At 37.9% G+C, this 16,882-nt stretch overlaps 1 protein-coding gene across 1 annotated transcript; it reads right to left on the bottom strand.

The window, feature by feature from the left end:
- Positions 1–14,081: 14,081 nt before the first annotated feature.
- On the bottom strand, positions 14,082–16,162 carry LOC110791038 (amino acid transporter AVT3C). Its single transcript, XM_021995801.2, has one exon. The coding sequence runs from the start codon at positions 15,802–15,804 to the stop codon at positions 14,527–14,529; it is 1,278 nt and encodes a 425-aa protein (XP_021851493.1). The 5' UTR covers positions 15,805–16,162; the 3' UTR covers positions 14,082–14,526.
- Between the last annotated feature and the right edge of the window lie 720 nt (positions 16,163–16,882).

Genomic DNA, 16,882 nt, shown 5'->3' with positions numbered 1-16,882 from the left:
ACTTAGAGGATTATGGTAAATGCGAATCATGTTTACTTGGCAAAATGACAAAGCAACCTTTCTCTAAAGTTGGAGAAAGAGCAAATGAACTGTTGGGTTTAATCCATACAGATGTATGTGGACCAATGAGTACAAATGCTAGAGGTGGTTTCAGCTACTTTATCACTTTCACTGATGACTTCAGTAGGTATGGTTATGTCTACCTAATGAAGCATAAGTCTGAATCCTTTGACAAATTCAAGGAATTTCAGAGTGAAGTAGAGAATCAATTAGGCAAGAAGATTAAGGCACTGCGGTCTGATAGAGGCGGTGAATATCTGAGCTATGAATTTGATGACCATCTGAAAGAATGTGGAATTCTATCAGAATTGACTCCTCCTGAAACACCACAATGGAACGGTGTGTCAGAACGGAGGAACAGAACCTTGCTAGACATGGTCAGGTCAATGATGGGTCAGGCCGAACTTCCATTAGAATTTTGGGGACATGCACTAAATACAGCTGCACTCACTATAAATAGAGCTCCGTCTAAACCTGTCGAAAAGACTCCATACGAATTATGGTTTGGAAAGCCTCCAAATGTGTCTTTTCTTAAGATTTGGGGATGTGAAGTATACGTCAAACGATTAATTTCAGACAAACTTCATCCAAAATCTGACAAATGTATCCTTGTGGGCTATCCAAAGGAAACAAAGGGGTATTACTTCTACAATACATCTGAGAACAAAGTGTTTGTTGCTCGAGATGGTGTCTTTTTGGAGAAGGATCACATTTCCAAAATGACAAGTGGGAGAAAAGTAGACCTCGAAGAAATTCGAGTCGAACAACAAACTCTAGAGAATGCTCAAGATGACATTCAGGATGAAACTCAGAGATCTTTAGAAGAATCTGGTGAGAATCATGGTCAATCTAGAAATGTTACCCCGCGTAGATCGCAAAGATATAGATCTCAACCGGAAAGGTACTTAGGTATTTTGACGAACGAGAGCTATGACGTTCTATTACTTGAAAGTGATGAACCTGCGACTTACAAGCAAGCTATGACGAGCCCTAGCTCCAAGCAATGGCAAGAAGCCATGCAATCTGAATTAGACTCCATGTCTGAAAACCAAGTATGGGATTTGGTCGATTTGCCAGATGGCTACCAAGCCATTGGAAGCAAATGGGTTTTCAAACTGAAAAAGGACAAGGATGGGAAACTTGAAGTTTTCAAAGCTAGATTGGTTGCAAAAGGTTACAGGCAAGTCCACGGTGTGGATTACGATGAAACCTTTTCACCAGTTGCAATGCTAAAGTCTATTCGAATAATGTTAGCAATCGCTGCATATTACGATTACGAAATATGGCAGATGGATGTCAAAACTGCTTTCTTAAACGGCGTTTTAACAGAAACTGTGTTTATGACACAGCCTGAAGGTTTTGAGGATCCAAAGAATGCTAAAAAGGTATGCAAGCTAAAGAAGTCAATCTACGGATTGAAGCAGGCATCCAGGAGCTGGAATATACGTTTTGATGAAGCAGTCAGTGACTTTGGTTTCATCAAGAACGCGGACGAATCTTGTGTATACAAGAAGGTCAGTGGGAGCAAAATTTCTTTCCTAGTATTATATGTCGACGACATATTGCTTATCGGAAATGACATTCCTATGTTGAACTCTGTCAAGATTTGGCTTGGGAAATGTTTTTCGATGAAGGATCTAGGAGAAGCACAGTACATATTGGGCATCAAGATTTACAGGGATAGATCTAAAAAGATGATTGGACTTAGTCAAAGCACTTATATCAATAAGGTGCTTGATAGGTTCAAGATGGCGGACTCCAAGCGAGGCTACCTACCCATGTCTCATGGAATGACTCTAAGCAAGACTCAGTGCCCAAAAACACTTGATGAGCGTAGACGAATGAATGGGATTCCATATGCATCATTGATTGGTTCAATAATGTATGCTATGATATGTACACGCCCGGATGTTGCGTACGCACTCAGTGCTACGAGCAGATACCAGTCAGACCCAGGAGAGGCGCATTGGACTGCTGCCAAGAACATTCTGAAGTACCTGAAAAGGCACAAAGATGACTTCCTGGTCTATGGTGGAGATGATGAATTAATTGTTAAAGGCTATACGGACGCAAGTTTCCAAACCGACAAAGATGATTTCAGATCACAGTCTGGGTTTGTCTTCTGCCTCAACGGAGGAGCAGTAAGCTGGAAAAGTGCTAAGCAAAGCACCATTGCGGATTCTACAACTGAAGCGGAGTACATTGCTGCACATGAAGCAGCAAAGGAAGCTATATGGCTAAGGAAGTTCATAGGAGAACTTGGTGTAGTCCCCTCCATTAAAGGACCAATAGCCCTGTATTGTGATAATAACGGAGCTATTGCACAGGCAAAAGAGCCTAGACACCACCAGAGAGTCAAGCATGTACTTCGTAGATTTCACCTTCTACGAGATTTCGTTGAAAGAAAAGAAGTCGAGATAAGCAAAATTGGAACTGATGACAACATATCAGATCCATTAACTAAACCTCTGCCGCAAGCGAAGCACAACTCGCACACTGCAGCTATGGGAATCAAGCATATTGGAGAATGGCTTTGATGTCTCTGTTTAATGTTTTAAAGTTTTAGAGTTTTAATCTTTGTAAAACATTATTGGTTAATCATTCACAATAAATGAAATAAATTCATTTTTCCATTTAATTTGTGGTTTATTAAATGATGAGTCCCTTCAACTTGACGATATATTCAAGATAGACTGTCAGGACCAGTCCTGTGACTAAGAAATGTCTATCAAGTGAACTTGAATGTCAAAGGTTGAAAATGGTCCCTAATCGGAGTTTTCTATAAAATTGGACGCATAGAAAACGTTAGACGATTAGAATGCAAGATGACTAGTAGTTCTGTTTCTTGAACTATGTGGACATGGCAATGTCATAATCATTTGCATAGATACTTACTTTGGGAAGACTAGTATCGGACAAGACCTATGAAACTTTACTGTAAGAGATGAAAGTCTGTCATAAGTAAATTTCATTAAATTATTAGACACTAAATCCTCAATACCTGAGTGATTTGAGATTACTTGTTTGAGAACTGGTTGCTTTGACGTTGACCAACCGTCGCACCGTAAAAGGAGGCTATAAAGGCAACGCTCAGGTAATCACCTATCAAACGAAGTCTAATCTCAAGATCGCAAGATTGGGATTGTCCTCCCATAAATCGGGATGAGATGCTTAAAAGTTGTACAAGGCCACTCGGAGAGCTAGAAACTGTGAAATGCATGGCCGTGCTCGGATGAATCATAGGCTATGATTATCTGTTTATTTGATCAGTTGAACTCTGAAACCGAGGAACACCTCTGGACATAATAAGGATGACAACTCTTACCTTATGTTCAAGAGCAAGCATCGAGCGACAAAGGAATTAGGAAATGCACACTTGTCCCTAAGGACAAGTGGGAGACTGAAGGAAATAATGCCCTTGGTCCAAGTATGCATTCTATGTTAAGTCTAATAAATGCGGTTCAGTATTAATTAACAAGTTAATAATTCAGTGAGATCAAGTGAGCTGAATGCCTAGCTAGAGGCCGCTTCAGTTCAAGTGGAATTAATGATATTAATCCACAGCTTACTCTTGGCTGAACCCGTAGGGTCACACAAATAGTACGTAAACGGATCAAGTATTTAATGGCATTAAATACTCCATCTATGAATATTCGGAACCGACGGATCTTGTTTTCAGTGGGAGCTAAGATCGTCACAGGCAAGAAATGAATACTCCGGAAACGATGATATTGCCGGAAACGGAAATATGGATCGTATCGGAAATATGAATATTATCCAAGTCGTAGATGTTGCCGGAAACGGAAACATGGTACGTATCGGAAAATATTATTGGAAATGGAAATATTACCAGAATCGGAAATATTACCGGAAACGGAAATATTGTCAGAATCGGAAATATTGCCGGAATCGGAAAATAATTCCGGAAACGGAAATATTAAATATTTGTTCGAAACGGAAATTAATTCCGGAATCGGAAATATTAAATATTGTTCGTATCGGAAATAGATTCCGGAAATGGAAATTTAATCGGAAGCGTATCGTACGAATTAGCATCGGACGAGGCTTGCCGGACGAAGGCCCAGCACGAAGCCGGGGCCATCGCCCAGCAAGCATGCGCGCCACAAGCCCAGCCAAGGCAGCGCCCAGGCCTACCGCAAGGCGGGCCCAGCGCGCGCCAAGGGCCACGGCTGCGTGGGCCGTGCTACGCGGGCTGCTGCTCGCACGCGCATGGGCAGCCCTTGTGGCTGCCGTGTGTGTGTGAGTTTGTGCTCATGCGTGATTCCTGAATCTACAAGAGTCAGTGTATGATTAAATTTCTATTCCTAATTGGATAAATTAATTAAATAGAATTCATGTAGGATTCTAATTCCAATTAATTCGCATCCTACTAGGATTACGATTCCTTTTCCATAACTCTATAAATAAAGGCCTAGGGGTCATAATTTATACACAAGTTTCAAAGTATTCAAAAGTGAGTTTTTTGAGAGAAAATTAAAACACACATCTTGCTCATAAAGTGCCGAAATTTTCTAGTACCTTGAGGGCGATTCTAGTTGGTCAATCTTAAGGCGGATCCGGACGTGCTGTGGACTATCTACGGAGGGACGACACTTGGAGTCCTAAAAGACTTGTTCTTGTTCGGTTCGGGCGCAGCTAGGGAGGGCACGCAACAAAGAGTATGCATCTAAATTATGCTATATGATTATGTGTAAATAATATGTTGTCCTGGGTTAATGGTTGTTTCCGCATGATCTATGTAGTGTCATATGTATCATAACCTAACAGTTTGTAATCACTTCTTTGAACTAGAATCACCTTCAAAACATGGAGTAATCAAAGATGATTCCTTTCTAATGTTTAAGGTTTAATCTTTGAGATTCAAGACTCCACTTTTCAAATTTCAAGTTCAAGTTTCAAGATCCAATAATGTTTAGGGTTGTTTGCAATCACTTCCCTAAACTAGGATCATTTCAAAATAAGAGCACATCAAAGATCAAACCTTTTCCACATTAAAAGGTTCAATCTTAGAGATTCAAGACTCTTAAGTTCAATATTTCAAGTTCAAGTTCAATATTTCAAGTTCAAGTTCAATATTTCAAGGTCAAGTTCAATATTTCAAGTTCAAGTTCAATATTTCAAGGTCAAGTTCAATATTTCAAAGTTCAATATTTCAAGATTTAAACCTTTCAAGTTCAAGTTCTATGTTCAAAATCTAAGAAACTTTAGGTCGAGTAGCTTGACCTAAAGTAGAGATTTTTGCTTTGAATCCGTGTCGGGCGCACTTATTTTTAAGGAGTCGCTTGGCGTTCAGATCTCATGTGCTAAGATTCAAGTTCAATACCGCACTTTCAATTATGCAATTTCAATTCCGCACTTTCAATTATGCAAGTTCAATTCCTCACTTTCAATTATGCAATTTCAATTCCGCACTTTCAATTATGTAATTTCAATTCCGCAACTTTACTTGCCTAGTCCTTCTAGGCAATGTGGTTCTACCTCCTAGTCCATTTCTAGGTGGTCTTGTACTTTACTAATTCCGCACCTATTTTGCATTATGATGTTGCTTTACTTGCTTATTTCTTTCATCACCTAACATGCTAAATACAACAAAATACAAGGTTACGCCACGCTTAACAAAGATAATTTCTTGGACAAATCGGTCTTAGATTCCCTTAAATTAACTTTAAAGCAAAGTGACCACAATACAAACTAGAAATTTCATTTGTTTTAAATTCAAACCCACATAGTCTAAACTAGGGTATTTTCGAAAATGTTTTGCCACGCATTTGAATCATTTTTAAAGCTCGCGGAATAAGCATCTCGTTCCCTTGCCCGAATCTCACCCATCCGTTTCTAAGATTCAATGCCTTATCCTAATAGAGTCATTTTTTGGTCTTTCCAAACGAGTCCCTAAACAATGTTTGGTGGCGACTCCTTCAAAGTACAAAGATACAAAGGTTCTAAAAACCGCCCCCCCCCCCCCCCCCCGTAGGAAGGGAAAGCAACGTACAAAAAACCCCCCTACAATTCTGGCGACTCCACTGGGGAGTTCCTGATTTCAACTTCGAATTTGCACGTCACGCTTCCGATTCGTTTTCCGATTCCGGAATTCATTTCCGATTCGAACAAATTTTTACGTTTCCGTTAATATTTCCGATTCCGGAATTTATTTCCGATTCCGGCAATATTTCCGATTCCGGTAATATTTCCGTTTCCGGCAATATTTCCGATTCCGACAAAATTTCTATTTCTGATAATATTTTCCGATACGAACCATGTTTCCGTTTCCGGCAACATCTACCACTTGGATAATATTTATATTTCCGTCATGATCCATATTTCCGTTTCTGGCAATATCATCATTTCCGAAGCATTCTATATTTTGCCTTTTGACGATTTCAGCTCCCACTGGAACCGAGATCCGTCATTTCCGAATGTTCATAAATGGAGTATTTAATGAATAATATATTCACTTAAATACTTGATCCGTTCACGTACTATTTGTGTGACCCTACGGGTTCAGCAAGAGTAAGCTGTGGATTAATATTATTAATTCCACTTGAACTGAAGCGACCTCTAGCTAGGCATTCAGCTCACTTGATCTCACTGAATTTATTAACGTGTTTAATTAATTAATACTGAACCGCATTTATTAGACTTAGCATTGAATGCATACTTGGACCAAGGGCATTATTTCCTTCAGAATTCGCTATAAAAACATAAGATTCCGATCAAAATTGACAAAGCTGCCGAAAATCCTGCGAATAGCCGAATATATAATTAAATAATCGCACAAATTTGCAATTAATTACACAAAATTAATTCACCTCCTTAATTCTTTGCAAATTTATAAAATTTTATCCATGTTAATGTAATTGATTAAGCAATTAATTAGTGGCTCGTGATACCACTGTTAGGATATGAACAATCTAATTGACATGCGGAAAAACCATAAATAGCCAGAATCCAAATTAATTGCCACATAATCAATTAGCATAATTTAGTATACATACTATATGATGTGTGCCTTCCCTAGCTGCTCCAGAACCTAACAAGAACAAGTATAGTACTCCAAATGTCGCCCCTCCGTAGATAGTCCATAGCACGTTCGGATCCTCCTTAGGTTCAACCAACTAGGATATCGTCTAAGGTATTATGCACTCGGGAACTATAAGTGATAGGCAAGAATATCGAATATATTGAATTCAAGTTGTGTGTTTAAATTATGATCATGGACCATATATTTATAGGAGAATAGATAGTCGTATCCTACTAGGATTAGATTTACCCAAATCCTTAGAATTAGGATTTAGATTAATCTCAAACACTTAAGAATTAGGATAATCCTACAACTCTAAGTCATGTAGGATAAGGAAAACGGATTGATTGTGGACCAACCTACTTGCCGCGTAAGTATCCTTGGCGCCCAAGCCCATTGCACCGCCCATGTTCCACGCGGGCTACTGCCTTGGCGCCCACGCTGCTACACCGCCCATGCCAAGGCTGGCAGGCCACGCTGGGCGTTGGGCCTAGAGCTAACGTTGGGCCTTGTGCTCGGCGCGGGCGCTTAGCCTTGTGTCTGGTGCTGGCTTGTGTGCCTCGTGGGCTTGCTCGTCGAGCGAAGGGCTGGCTCGATTGTCGGCTTGTCGCTCGTCGTGCTTCCGATTCGTTTTTCGCCGGAATTTATTTCCGATTGAAACAATATTTACGTTTCTTATAATATTTCTGATTCCAACAATATTTTCCGATTTCGACAATATTTTTTATTCCAGCAATATTTTCGTTTCCGGCAATATTTCTATTGCCGTTAATATTTTCCGAAACGAACTATATTTTTGTTTCCGGTAATATCTTCGACTTTGATAATATTTATATTTTCGTTATGAACCATATTTCCGTTTCTGACAATATCTTCATTTCCGGAAAAGATTCTTTCTTTGCCTTTTGATGGTTTTAGCTCCCATTGGAAACAAGATCCATCATTTCCGAATGTCCATAATTCGAGTGTTTATTGAATATTGAATTCACCTAAATACTTGATCCGTTCACGTATTATTTGTGTGACCCGGGTTTAGTCAAGAGTATAAGTCGTGGGATTAATACTTATTAATTTCCACTTGAACGGAAGCGGCCTCTTGCTAAGCATTCATATCACTTGATCTCACTGAATAATTAGCTTGTTTAATTAATACTGAACCGCATTTATTATACTTAACATTAAATTCATTAAATGCAAACTTGGACCAAGGCCATTATTTCCTTCATAACTAACTTCAGAAAATGATTTTGGGCTCCTTCTCGTCCTGGGTCCTAGGCCGTCGCACCCCTCGCCCAGGCCTAGGGTCGGGCCATGCCTATTAAAACTCTTACCTAGCTAAATCGTATGGGTGTAAAGATGGTCGTGGGTCGGGTCGGGCTTGTGGCCGAGCCCACGGGACGTGGGCCTAAATGAGTCGTGCATGCGCCAGGCTCACATTGTATCGTGCTAGGTCGGGACGGGCTGAAAAGTTCAAAACAGGGCCAGGCCCACTGGCTTTCAGGTCGTGTTGGGCAGGCCCCGTCGTGCATAAGCCTAATTACAAAATTTAGTATGATTTGTCGTGTCGGGTCGAGTCGTGTCGTGCCTTATCGTGATTTTTCCAAAACGACCCACTAATTCGTGCCCATGCGTCGGTTCGTGCTTTTATCGTGTGCGTCCCGAGTTTTTTCGTGTCGGGTAGAGCCGGGCATTATCTTTAGCAAGTTTATATGGGTGTAAAATATATATGAGTAACGTCTTTTAGGGGAAGAATCGAAGATTTAGTATTTATCATTAATTAAGGGACAACTTGTCTAAAAGTACATGCGTAGGATGATACGATAATGATTATTTACGATAATGATTACCCAATTTATTTGTTTTCAAAGGGCATTGGTTGTGTTTGGTTGTTAGAGGATTGGTAAAAATTAGAGGATTGGTCAATTTAGAGGTTTGACCAATGCAAACCTCTAATCTAGGTATTTAGAAGTAAGAGGATTGAAAGAGAGGATTGGGATGAATCCTCTAATTCCAAAAAGTTGCTCCATTGAGCTTTTTCAATTAGAGGATTGTATTAGGTAAGCTAAAAAGACAATTTAGTCCTCAAGTTTGCAAAAATTACACCCATATGAATCATGCTCATACATCTATAGTTTGATTCACCGATTCGCAATAGCTTAATCAAATAATTACAATGAAGGTAACAACCCTTGCAACAACATAGAAAATAAAACTAAACAATAATAGAACCATAAAAAATGTCAAAAAAATTTATTTGACTCCATTTCCTAAAAAAAATTGTACTCGTAGTTATTTTAACAACCTTGTTAGATGAATCATGAATGATTTGTAATGCTCAACTAATTTTGACTTATTACAGCCAAAAAAATAATGTTAAGATAAATTCAAATAAGTTCAGATGTATTAGATAAAATGTTTTAGAGTGATTTTAAAGAAATTAAATAAGTGATTTTTGAAAGAAAAAAAAATTATGCACAAAATTATAACACGGTGCTTACCTTTTCTTTATTTACTTTAATACTTAACTTTATTACTACGTATTTACTATTTTGTTACCTTTTATTTTTATATTATTTAACTAGACATTTTTTTCTTAAATAGATGATGTATAATATAATAAAAATTTAAAATTGAGTTTCTTATAAGAATGTAATGTAAACCTTTTTTTTTCTCTTAGTTATTCCTATTTTGCAAATTAGACATTTAATAATTTATTTTCGTAAAAGTTGTTAGTGGGATTAACAAATTTTCAATTTTATATAAATGTTGTTTAATTATTTTCATGTTAGTACATTTTATTCCGATAAAAATCTAATCATACATATCCATATATTTAGCAATTACTAATTTTCTATAATTAAATAAGTTAATGTCCTTATTGGTAATTTTACACAATCAAATAACTATTATATATCAGCTATTTACCAAACACTTTTACATAACCAGCTAAGACAACCAACTGGTCAAACAAGCTAATACCAACAGGTAGGGGTGTCAAATCGGATCAACGGATCGGGTTTGGGTCGGACTCATCGGATTCGGGTTGAAACGGATCGGATTGGAACGGATTAATTTGGCTAACGGGTCGGATCGGATCGGATTGAAAACTTAACGGACCGGATCGGGTCGAATTTTTTATTCACGGATTCATATCGGATCGGGTTGTAAACGGGTCGGATTGTAGTCGGTTTGGGTCGGATCGGATCGGATTGGAATACGACGGATTGTTAACGGGTTTAGTCGGACTATAACGGGTTCGGGTTCATGTCGGTCGGATTCATATCGGATCGGATTCATTTCGGGTCGGATTCATATCGGATCGGATTCATATCGGATCGGATTAATCGGTAATAGACTAAAACGGGTTGGATTGAAACTAATTTAGCCTGGTTACATTGGATTCAGTTTTATATTGGTTCGGGTAATTATCGGATCGGGTTATTTGGTAGCGGGTTGGAATTTGGGTCAATTCGGTTCCAAATTATATATTCATATCGATGACTTAATTAGGGGACGAAAATAATAACTAACTTTTAAAAGTAATAAGAATTTAAGATTAGTAATATAAGTTATTGAATATATTATTATATCGATGAGTTGGAATTAGTTCGGATTAAACAGGTCACGGATTAAAAACGGATCGGATTAAACGGGTCATGGGTTGAAACGGGTCGGATTAAACGGGTCACAGATTAAAAACGGATCGGATTAAACGGATATTCCTCGGGTTGGAACGGATTCGGATTTAAACGGATCGGATCATAAACGGGTTTCGGATCGCTTCGGATCGGATTAAATGGATCCGGATTGTCACGGATCGGTCTGTTAACGGATTCGGATCTTAATCGGATCAATACTAACGGGTTGGGTCGGATTTGGGTTGAATATAATCGGATCGGATCGGATTTCGGATTTTAACTCGCGGGTTCTAAACGGTTCGGATTCTAAACGGTCGGACAAACCCATCGGGTTCACTGGGTCGGATTCTAAACGGTCGGACAAACCCATCCGTTACAGCTAACCGATAACCACTATTTGCCAAACCGGACCATTATCTAACGAGGTGATAGTTGATAAAGTTACCCTACCTTTTATCAGGTGACCAAACAATAAAATCAAAAGCCGAGCTAGTATCTAAAACATCATCAAGCATCGAATCTAAATCGGTGAAGAAAGTCTCGAGCTTGGTAAGACAATTGATGATCCACTTGATTTTCTGCTTCGTAGTATGAACCTTGACACACCATACCTTTTTGCTAGTTGAACCGGAGGCCACCGGCCTTTGACTCTCTTTGTTCCAGCAAAGATCACCACCCCTGAACCATCTCAATTCTCTAGCCACAACCCAAAAACCCACCCAAATAACCAGATTAAAAATCAAAACCCGAAAAACACGATCTAATCCGGAAAATTTGATCTGATATGAACCAACCCAATATTGAATCGATCTGATATTAATCTGAAGTCATATCCCAAGCCAAAACCGGTCCGACTATCAAAAATCGAATTAAATCCAAAATCTGAAAAGATCTGACCCATACTCGTACGCGAAAATACGTAAAAGTGACCCAAAATAATCCGATCCAATTATCCGAATCCGATCCAGATGACTCGTTTGCTGGGTCTACGCCAAGCTACCATTTTTTTTACGTTATCAAATATCAACTATCAAGCAATAATTAGGTTTAAAATAATCTTAATCCAGAAAAATTGTTTATTAATGATGTTAGTTCCAATAAAAATATCCTTGTTCTTGTTTTTATTTGGAGTTCCTTTACCCACTTTATCTTCTCAAGTACTCCATAATACTTCTTTTATTTTTTTTTTAATAATTGCACCATTTCAGTTTTAGCACTATTCCCATGTTTTTATATTGTTATGTTTTGTGATTTATATGTAAAAAAAAAAAAAATTCATATGAAATCTTGTTAGATTCGTCTCGAAATATACTTTCAAACTATCAAATTTTTATAATTTTTTTAAATGTTTAATGAGACATATTAGTGGTTAAAATAATGCATTGAGAAGGGTGAAATTTCAGATGGTGCAATTACAAAAAAATAGAGAAAGTACATTTCTTTAAAACTTCATGCGAGTTCGAGATAGGCTTGGGAGCCTAGGCCCGGTCACGGTCATAGTAGGCTCATGGTTAAAATGGGGGACTCGTTTGACACCTTAACCAAGACTATAGCCTATAATTTCTACCTTAAAAATTGATAATCGATTTGCATGTGGTTCACTTATATTGAAATCATGTCAGGAAAAATCTCGACTATACTTAATTTTTTTTTTTCTAGTACACAAAAATTAGGATAGTCTTTCCGATTTCTCTCAATACTATAACATAATTTATCTAAGGAAATAAACTAAGAAAATGTATTATCTATAAAATAATCAATATCTAGGTGGCTTGTAATATGGTGACCAATGGATGCAACGTAATCAGCACCGCAATAAGCTTCTCGACTTGACTTAATTAGCCTAACCTAGGATGGTTCCAACTTCACCACCAACTTAATTAGCCTAACCTAGGATGTTCTGAATTAGTCGGAGTCGTCTGGGGTAACAAGACGAACCTAACCTAAGATTATTTGGCTATAGTTTCAGTTTGGTACCAGAAACCTGAGATGAACTAGAATGTTCCAAAGAAAATATCGTCAAAAATGTTAAATCAATCAAAACATAGATGATTGAGATGATTCTAGACGTAAGTTAGTCCATTTCTAACCAGATAACAATGTCAAGTCCCACAATTGGCTTTAACTAGGAGGATTATTGGAAGGTGGGGGGGAAAACTAATTCAACTGCTGATGTTATCTGGTAGAACATATAAGGTGCACCTGAATGCACCGTGCACTAGACCTGTTAAACGGCTCGGTCGGGTCGGGTTGTAAAAAATTATTTTCGAGCCCGGGTTGAATATGGTCGGTCATTTTCGGGTTCGGGTTTACAAATGCTTGTTCAAGACCCAGAACTTTCGGGTTCGGGTCGACCCAACGGGTTGAGAGAGTTTTAAAACGCGCATTATATGTTCATTAATTTAGGTGATAAATATACAAAATATGGGCACAAATTAACAAATGTTCCTCAAGTTTATATTTAGTCAAGTTCAACCATAAAATGGCGTATAATTCAAATTAAAATCATATTACACACAACATAGTAAAAATAACGTGTTTATTATGCTTAAATTTTCTCATAATCTCATTTATTACTATAAATACAATGATTTTCAATCGGTCGGGTCCAAAACGGGTTCGGTCGGGTTTTTGACCCATTACTTTTCGGGTTGCTCGGGTTCGGATAAAATCGGGTTACGGGTTACAAAATCTTGTTCAGGACCCAGTATTTTCGGGTCGAGTTCGGGTCGGTTTTCAGGTCGGGTCGATTTTTGACAGGTCTACCGTGCACCCTCTCACATTTTCTGAGAAAAATATAAGAGACCTCCAATAAGCATACAAATACCCTTGGTTGCACGGTGTAACTAATAATTTTCACCGTTTTGGCTATAATGTTTTCAGTATTTTACAAAACTAAAATCCAAAATAAGAAAACCATAAAAAGTAGTTTCCATTTTTTGTTGCCAGTTTCAAAATCAAATGACTACTATGAATATGAGAAAATGACTATTTTTTAGTTCATGATTCAATTTAAATCAAACGACTTTCAAAGCCAAAAAAACTAAAACGGGAAACTGACAGTGACACCGAACGAGCCATTAAAAGGCGAAAGTCTATGGAAAAGGGGTAGAAAAAGTGAAGCTGGGAGAACTACATCTAACGAAAAACAAACAACCAGAGCTGGAGTTGGGTTGTCGTTGATGGCGTTAACACAGAAAACAATCAGGCTGCTCCTTTCGTCGTTTTCAAACAACGTAAACTGATAGATGCCTACCATTTGTGCAACCCACCAAAATTGACCCTAGTTATACCATTAACTCAACAATGCAACCAAAATAAGGAAATATGCAAGAAATATCTTACTGAAAAGGAATGCAACAAATATTTCATTTATTATCATTATTTGACAATTTGAACATAAATCATTGATTCATACAAAAAACCATCACACTTAAACCACATGATCTTACCAAACTTAGGATTATACACGCATATGATACAGAATTGTGCTGTGTTACTCGAGCTCATAACACCAGCTCAAAGAACCTCCTATGGTGCTGCCATATCCTCGACCCTCCGACTAACAATACAGCCACTCAGGACTGAGTGGCTGTAACATCATCAACATTCTAACAAGGGCTGAGACACTTGACATTTCAATTTAGACTCGATCAATCACTTGAACCATGTTATTTATCATAACAACTTAGACAAGTCCTACACTTAAACACCAAAGTCCGACACAAATACCCGAGTAAATAATCAACCCAATGTTGAGGAACCATACAACTATTCTTGTCAAAATCAAGCTACGGTACCGAAAATCTCTCTAAGAGAAGTCCAAGTACCAGAGACACCAAGAATAATGCCTAACACAACAATTGCTCCATCCAATACCAGCTTTCCCAAACCAGCTTCATCCTTGAAAACAATGAAATGGAATAGAGCAGGGAAAACAAACCCTAAAGCAATGCACACACTGCTTCCAACAAGTGACAAGAAATCAGCAAAATTCGGCACAAATAAGGCAACCAAAGCAATCACAAAAATCATCAACCATCTGTACCACAAGTTATAGCTTCCTTGAGATAACCTTCTCTCCAACACCTCATAAACCGGGTTCATCATCAACGGGCAAGAGAAGAAAAGGTTAATACACAGCCCTAATTGCACCACAGTGCTGAAAAACCCGGTTCCAATGTTAGTGGTGATAATATCCCTGGTTTCGTCCCCAAAGGCAAGGTAACCCATAGCACCAAACACAGCATACAAGAAGGAAATCATTCCCATTGCCAAACCCAATACCAACCCATAACTCTTCTTGTTCCTCGTCTCGCTTTCCAAGGGTAAAACCATTCCAATCCCTTCAAAGGAATAAGTACAAACCCCAACACAATAGAAGAAAACATTCAACCCTCCAAAAGCCTGAACAGCTGGTTTATCTTGGGCAATAATAACAGCATCTTTCCCCATAACAACACCCATTGCCCCAAGTTGCACAACATCAGCAAAAATACTCAAAGGGGCTAAATGGGTCAGTGTTGGGATTGAATTTAACCCCAATTGAAATGGGAGACATCCCCAAATGTACCATTTTTTGGGGGTAAGACCCAGATAACTATGAGCCTGTGAAGATGTACTGTTGAACAAATGAGCAAAAGTATTTGAAATAAAAATCATGTAACTAACACAAAACCCAGCTTGCGATAAAATTATCATAAAATCAACAGAAAGCCTCCCAATTGAGCCACAAACAGAGAAACCCAGATCACCAAAAGAGTTGATTTTTGAGTACTCATTTACAGATTCAAGCTTCCTTCTAGTATAAACCAACAACATCATGCAATAGTAAGTTAGAAGAGCAATTGAGAAGAGCGTACATACACCAAATAGCCAACCTGATTTCATGAAAGTGTAAGGTAAACCCAGGACACCAGATCCTACAATTGCAATGAAAATGTTGGCCAAAGTTTTGAATTGAGAGGATTGCTTTGATTGACCTAAAAGTGGGGTGTCTTCTCTTGGAATTGGGATTGAGTTTGTGCTTGATCCTGCTTCATTGTCGTTCTTCCCAAACCCCATTTCTTCTCTCCTCTCCTTCAAAACAATATATCAGGTTCGAATTTGAAGGTTTCTGGAACTACCCAGATAAGAATTAACTGGTTTTAAATTGTGGGTTCTGTTGGGAAAGATCAATTCTTCAAAAATGGGGAAAAAAAACCCAGCTTCGAATTTGAAGAATATTGGGATTATAACTACCCAGATAAGAATTAAGTGGTTTTGAATTGTGGGTTGTGATTGGAAGATCACAAATTTGGGGTTCTTATTTTGTTTAATTTGAGTTGATGAGATAGGGAAATTGGAGGGTTTGGATTTCTGAACAAGGGTTGGAGGAATTGAAAATGTGATTAAAGGCAAATGATAGATAGTCAAACAAAAAACCATTTCTGTATTTGGCGTATGTATTTAGGATTGGTACACGATCGTTGTCAAGGTCTTACTAGTAATTTTGTATTGCACTTCTGATTTTTTAGTTTTTTTAATTTATGGAAGGGGAAAAATCAAGGAGATGTTTCCTCCAAAAAATACTCCCTCGTATAAAATAATATTAAAAATATCTAGGAAATAGATTTCAAATTTTGGATTTATCAACAAAAATATAGATTTGCATTTTGGAGACAATTGTGCAAAATATCTCATAGATTTCATTTGAGTGAAAAGTGGAAGTTTTAGGGCATTAGCAATAAGAGGTTTGTGGAGAGGTTTGTTTCATGTTTTTGAGGTTTGTTAACAAACCTTGTTATTGTTGGGTGAAGTTTGTAATGGAGGTTTGTGTGTGAGGTTTGTAAAAACAAACCGATTACTCTTTGCAAAAAGGTGGATAAGATGTATGCAATATACTGATGATGTATATTGATGGTGGATCCCCTAAACAAACATTTGTCTATTGTTGGTGAAAGGTTTGTAGATAAGAGGTTTGTGTGATGATGATGTGGCATATGAACAATCCATGAAGAGATTTGTGATGTTGTAGTTTTAGTATTGAGATACTAAATTAATAAATTGCACTTGTGCTAATGCACGGAATATCTATAATATTAGATAAATTAATAGACTGATTTTCCAATATTCCATTTTCTTAAATGATATTTTGACAACA

The sequence above is a fragment of the Spinacia oleracea genome, chromosome 3, assembly GCF_020520425.1.
Source record: "Spinacia oleracea cultivar Varoflay chromosome 3, BTI_SOV_V1, whole genome shotgun sequence".
In the NCBI taxonomy this organism is placed as follows: domain Eukaryota; kingdom Viridiplantae; phylum Streptophyta; class Magnoliopsida; order Caryophyllales; family Amaranthaceae; genus Spinacia; species Spinacia oleracea.
This window is presented reverse-complemented; position numbering and strand designations above follow the sequence as displayed.

What these genes read in the sequence shown, in the direction of transcription:
- LOC110791038 (XM_021995801.2), bottom strand. Translation starts at nt 15,804, where the DNA reads ATGGGGTTTGGGAAGAACGACAATGAAGCAGGATCAAGCACAAACTCA.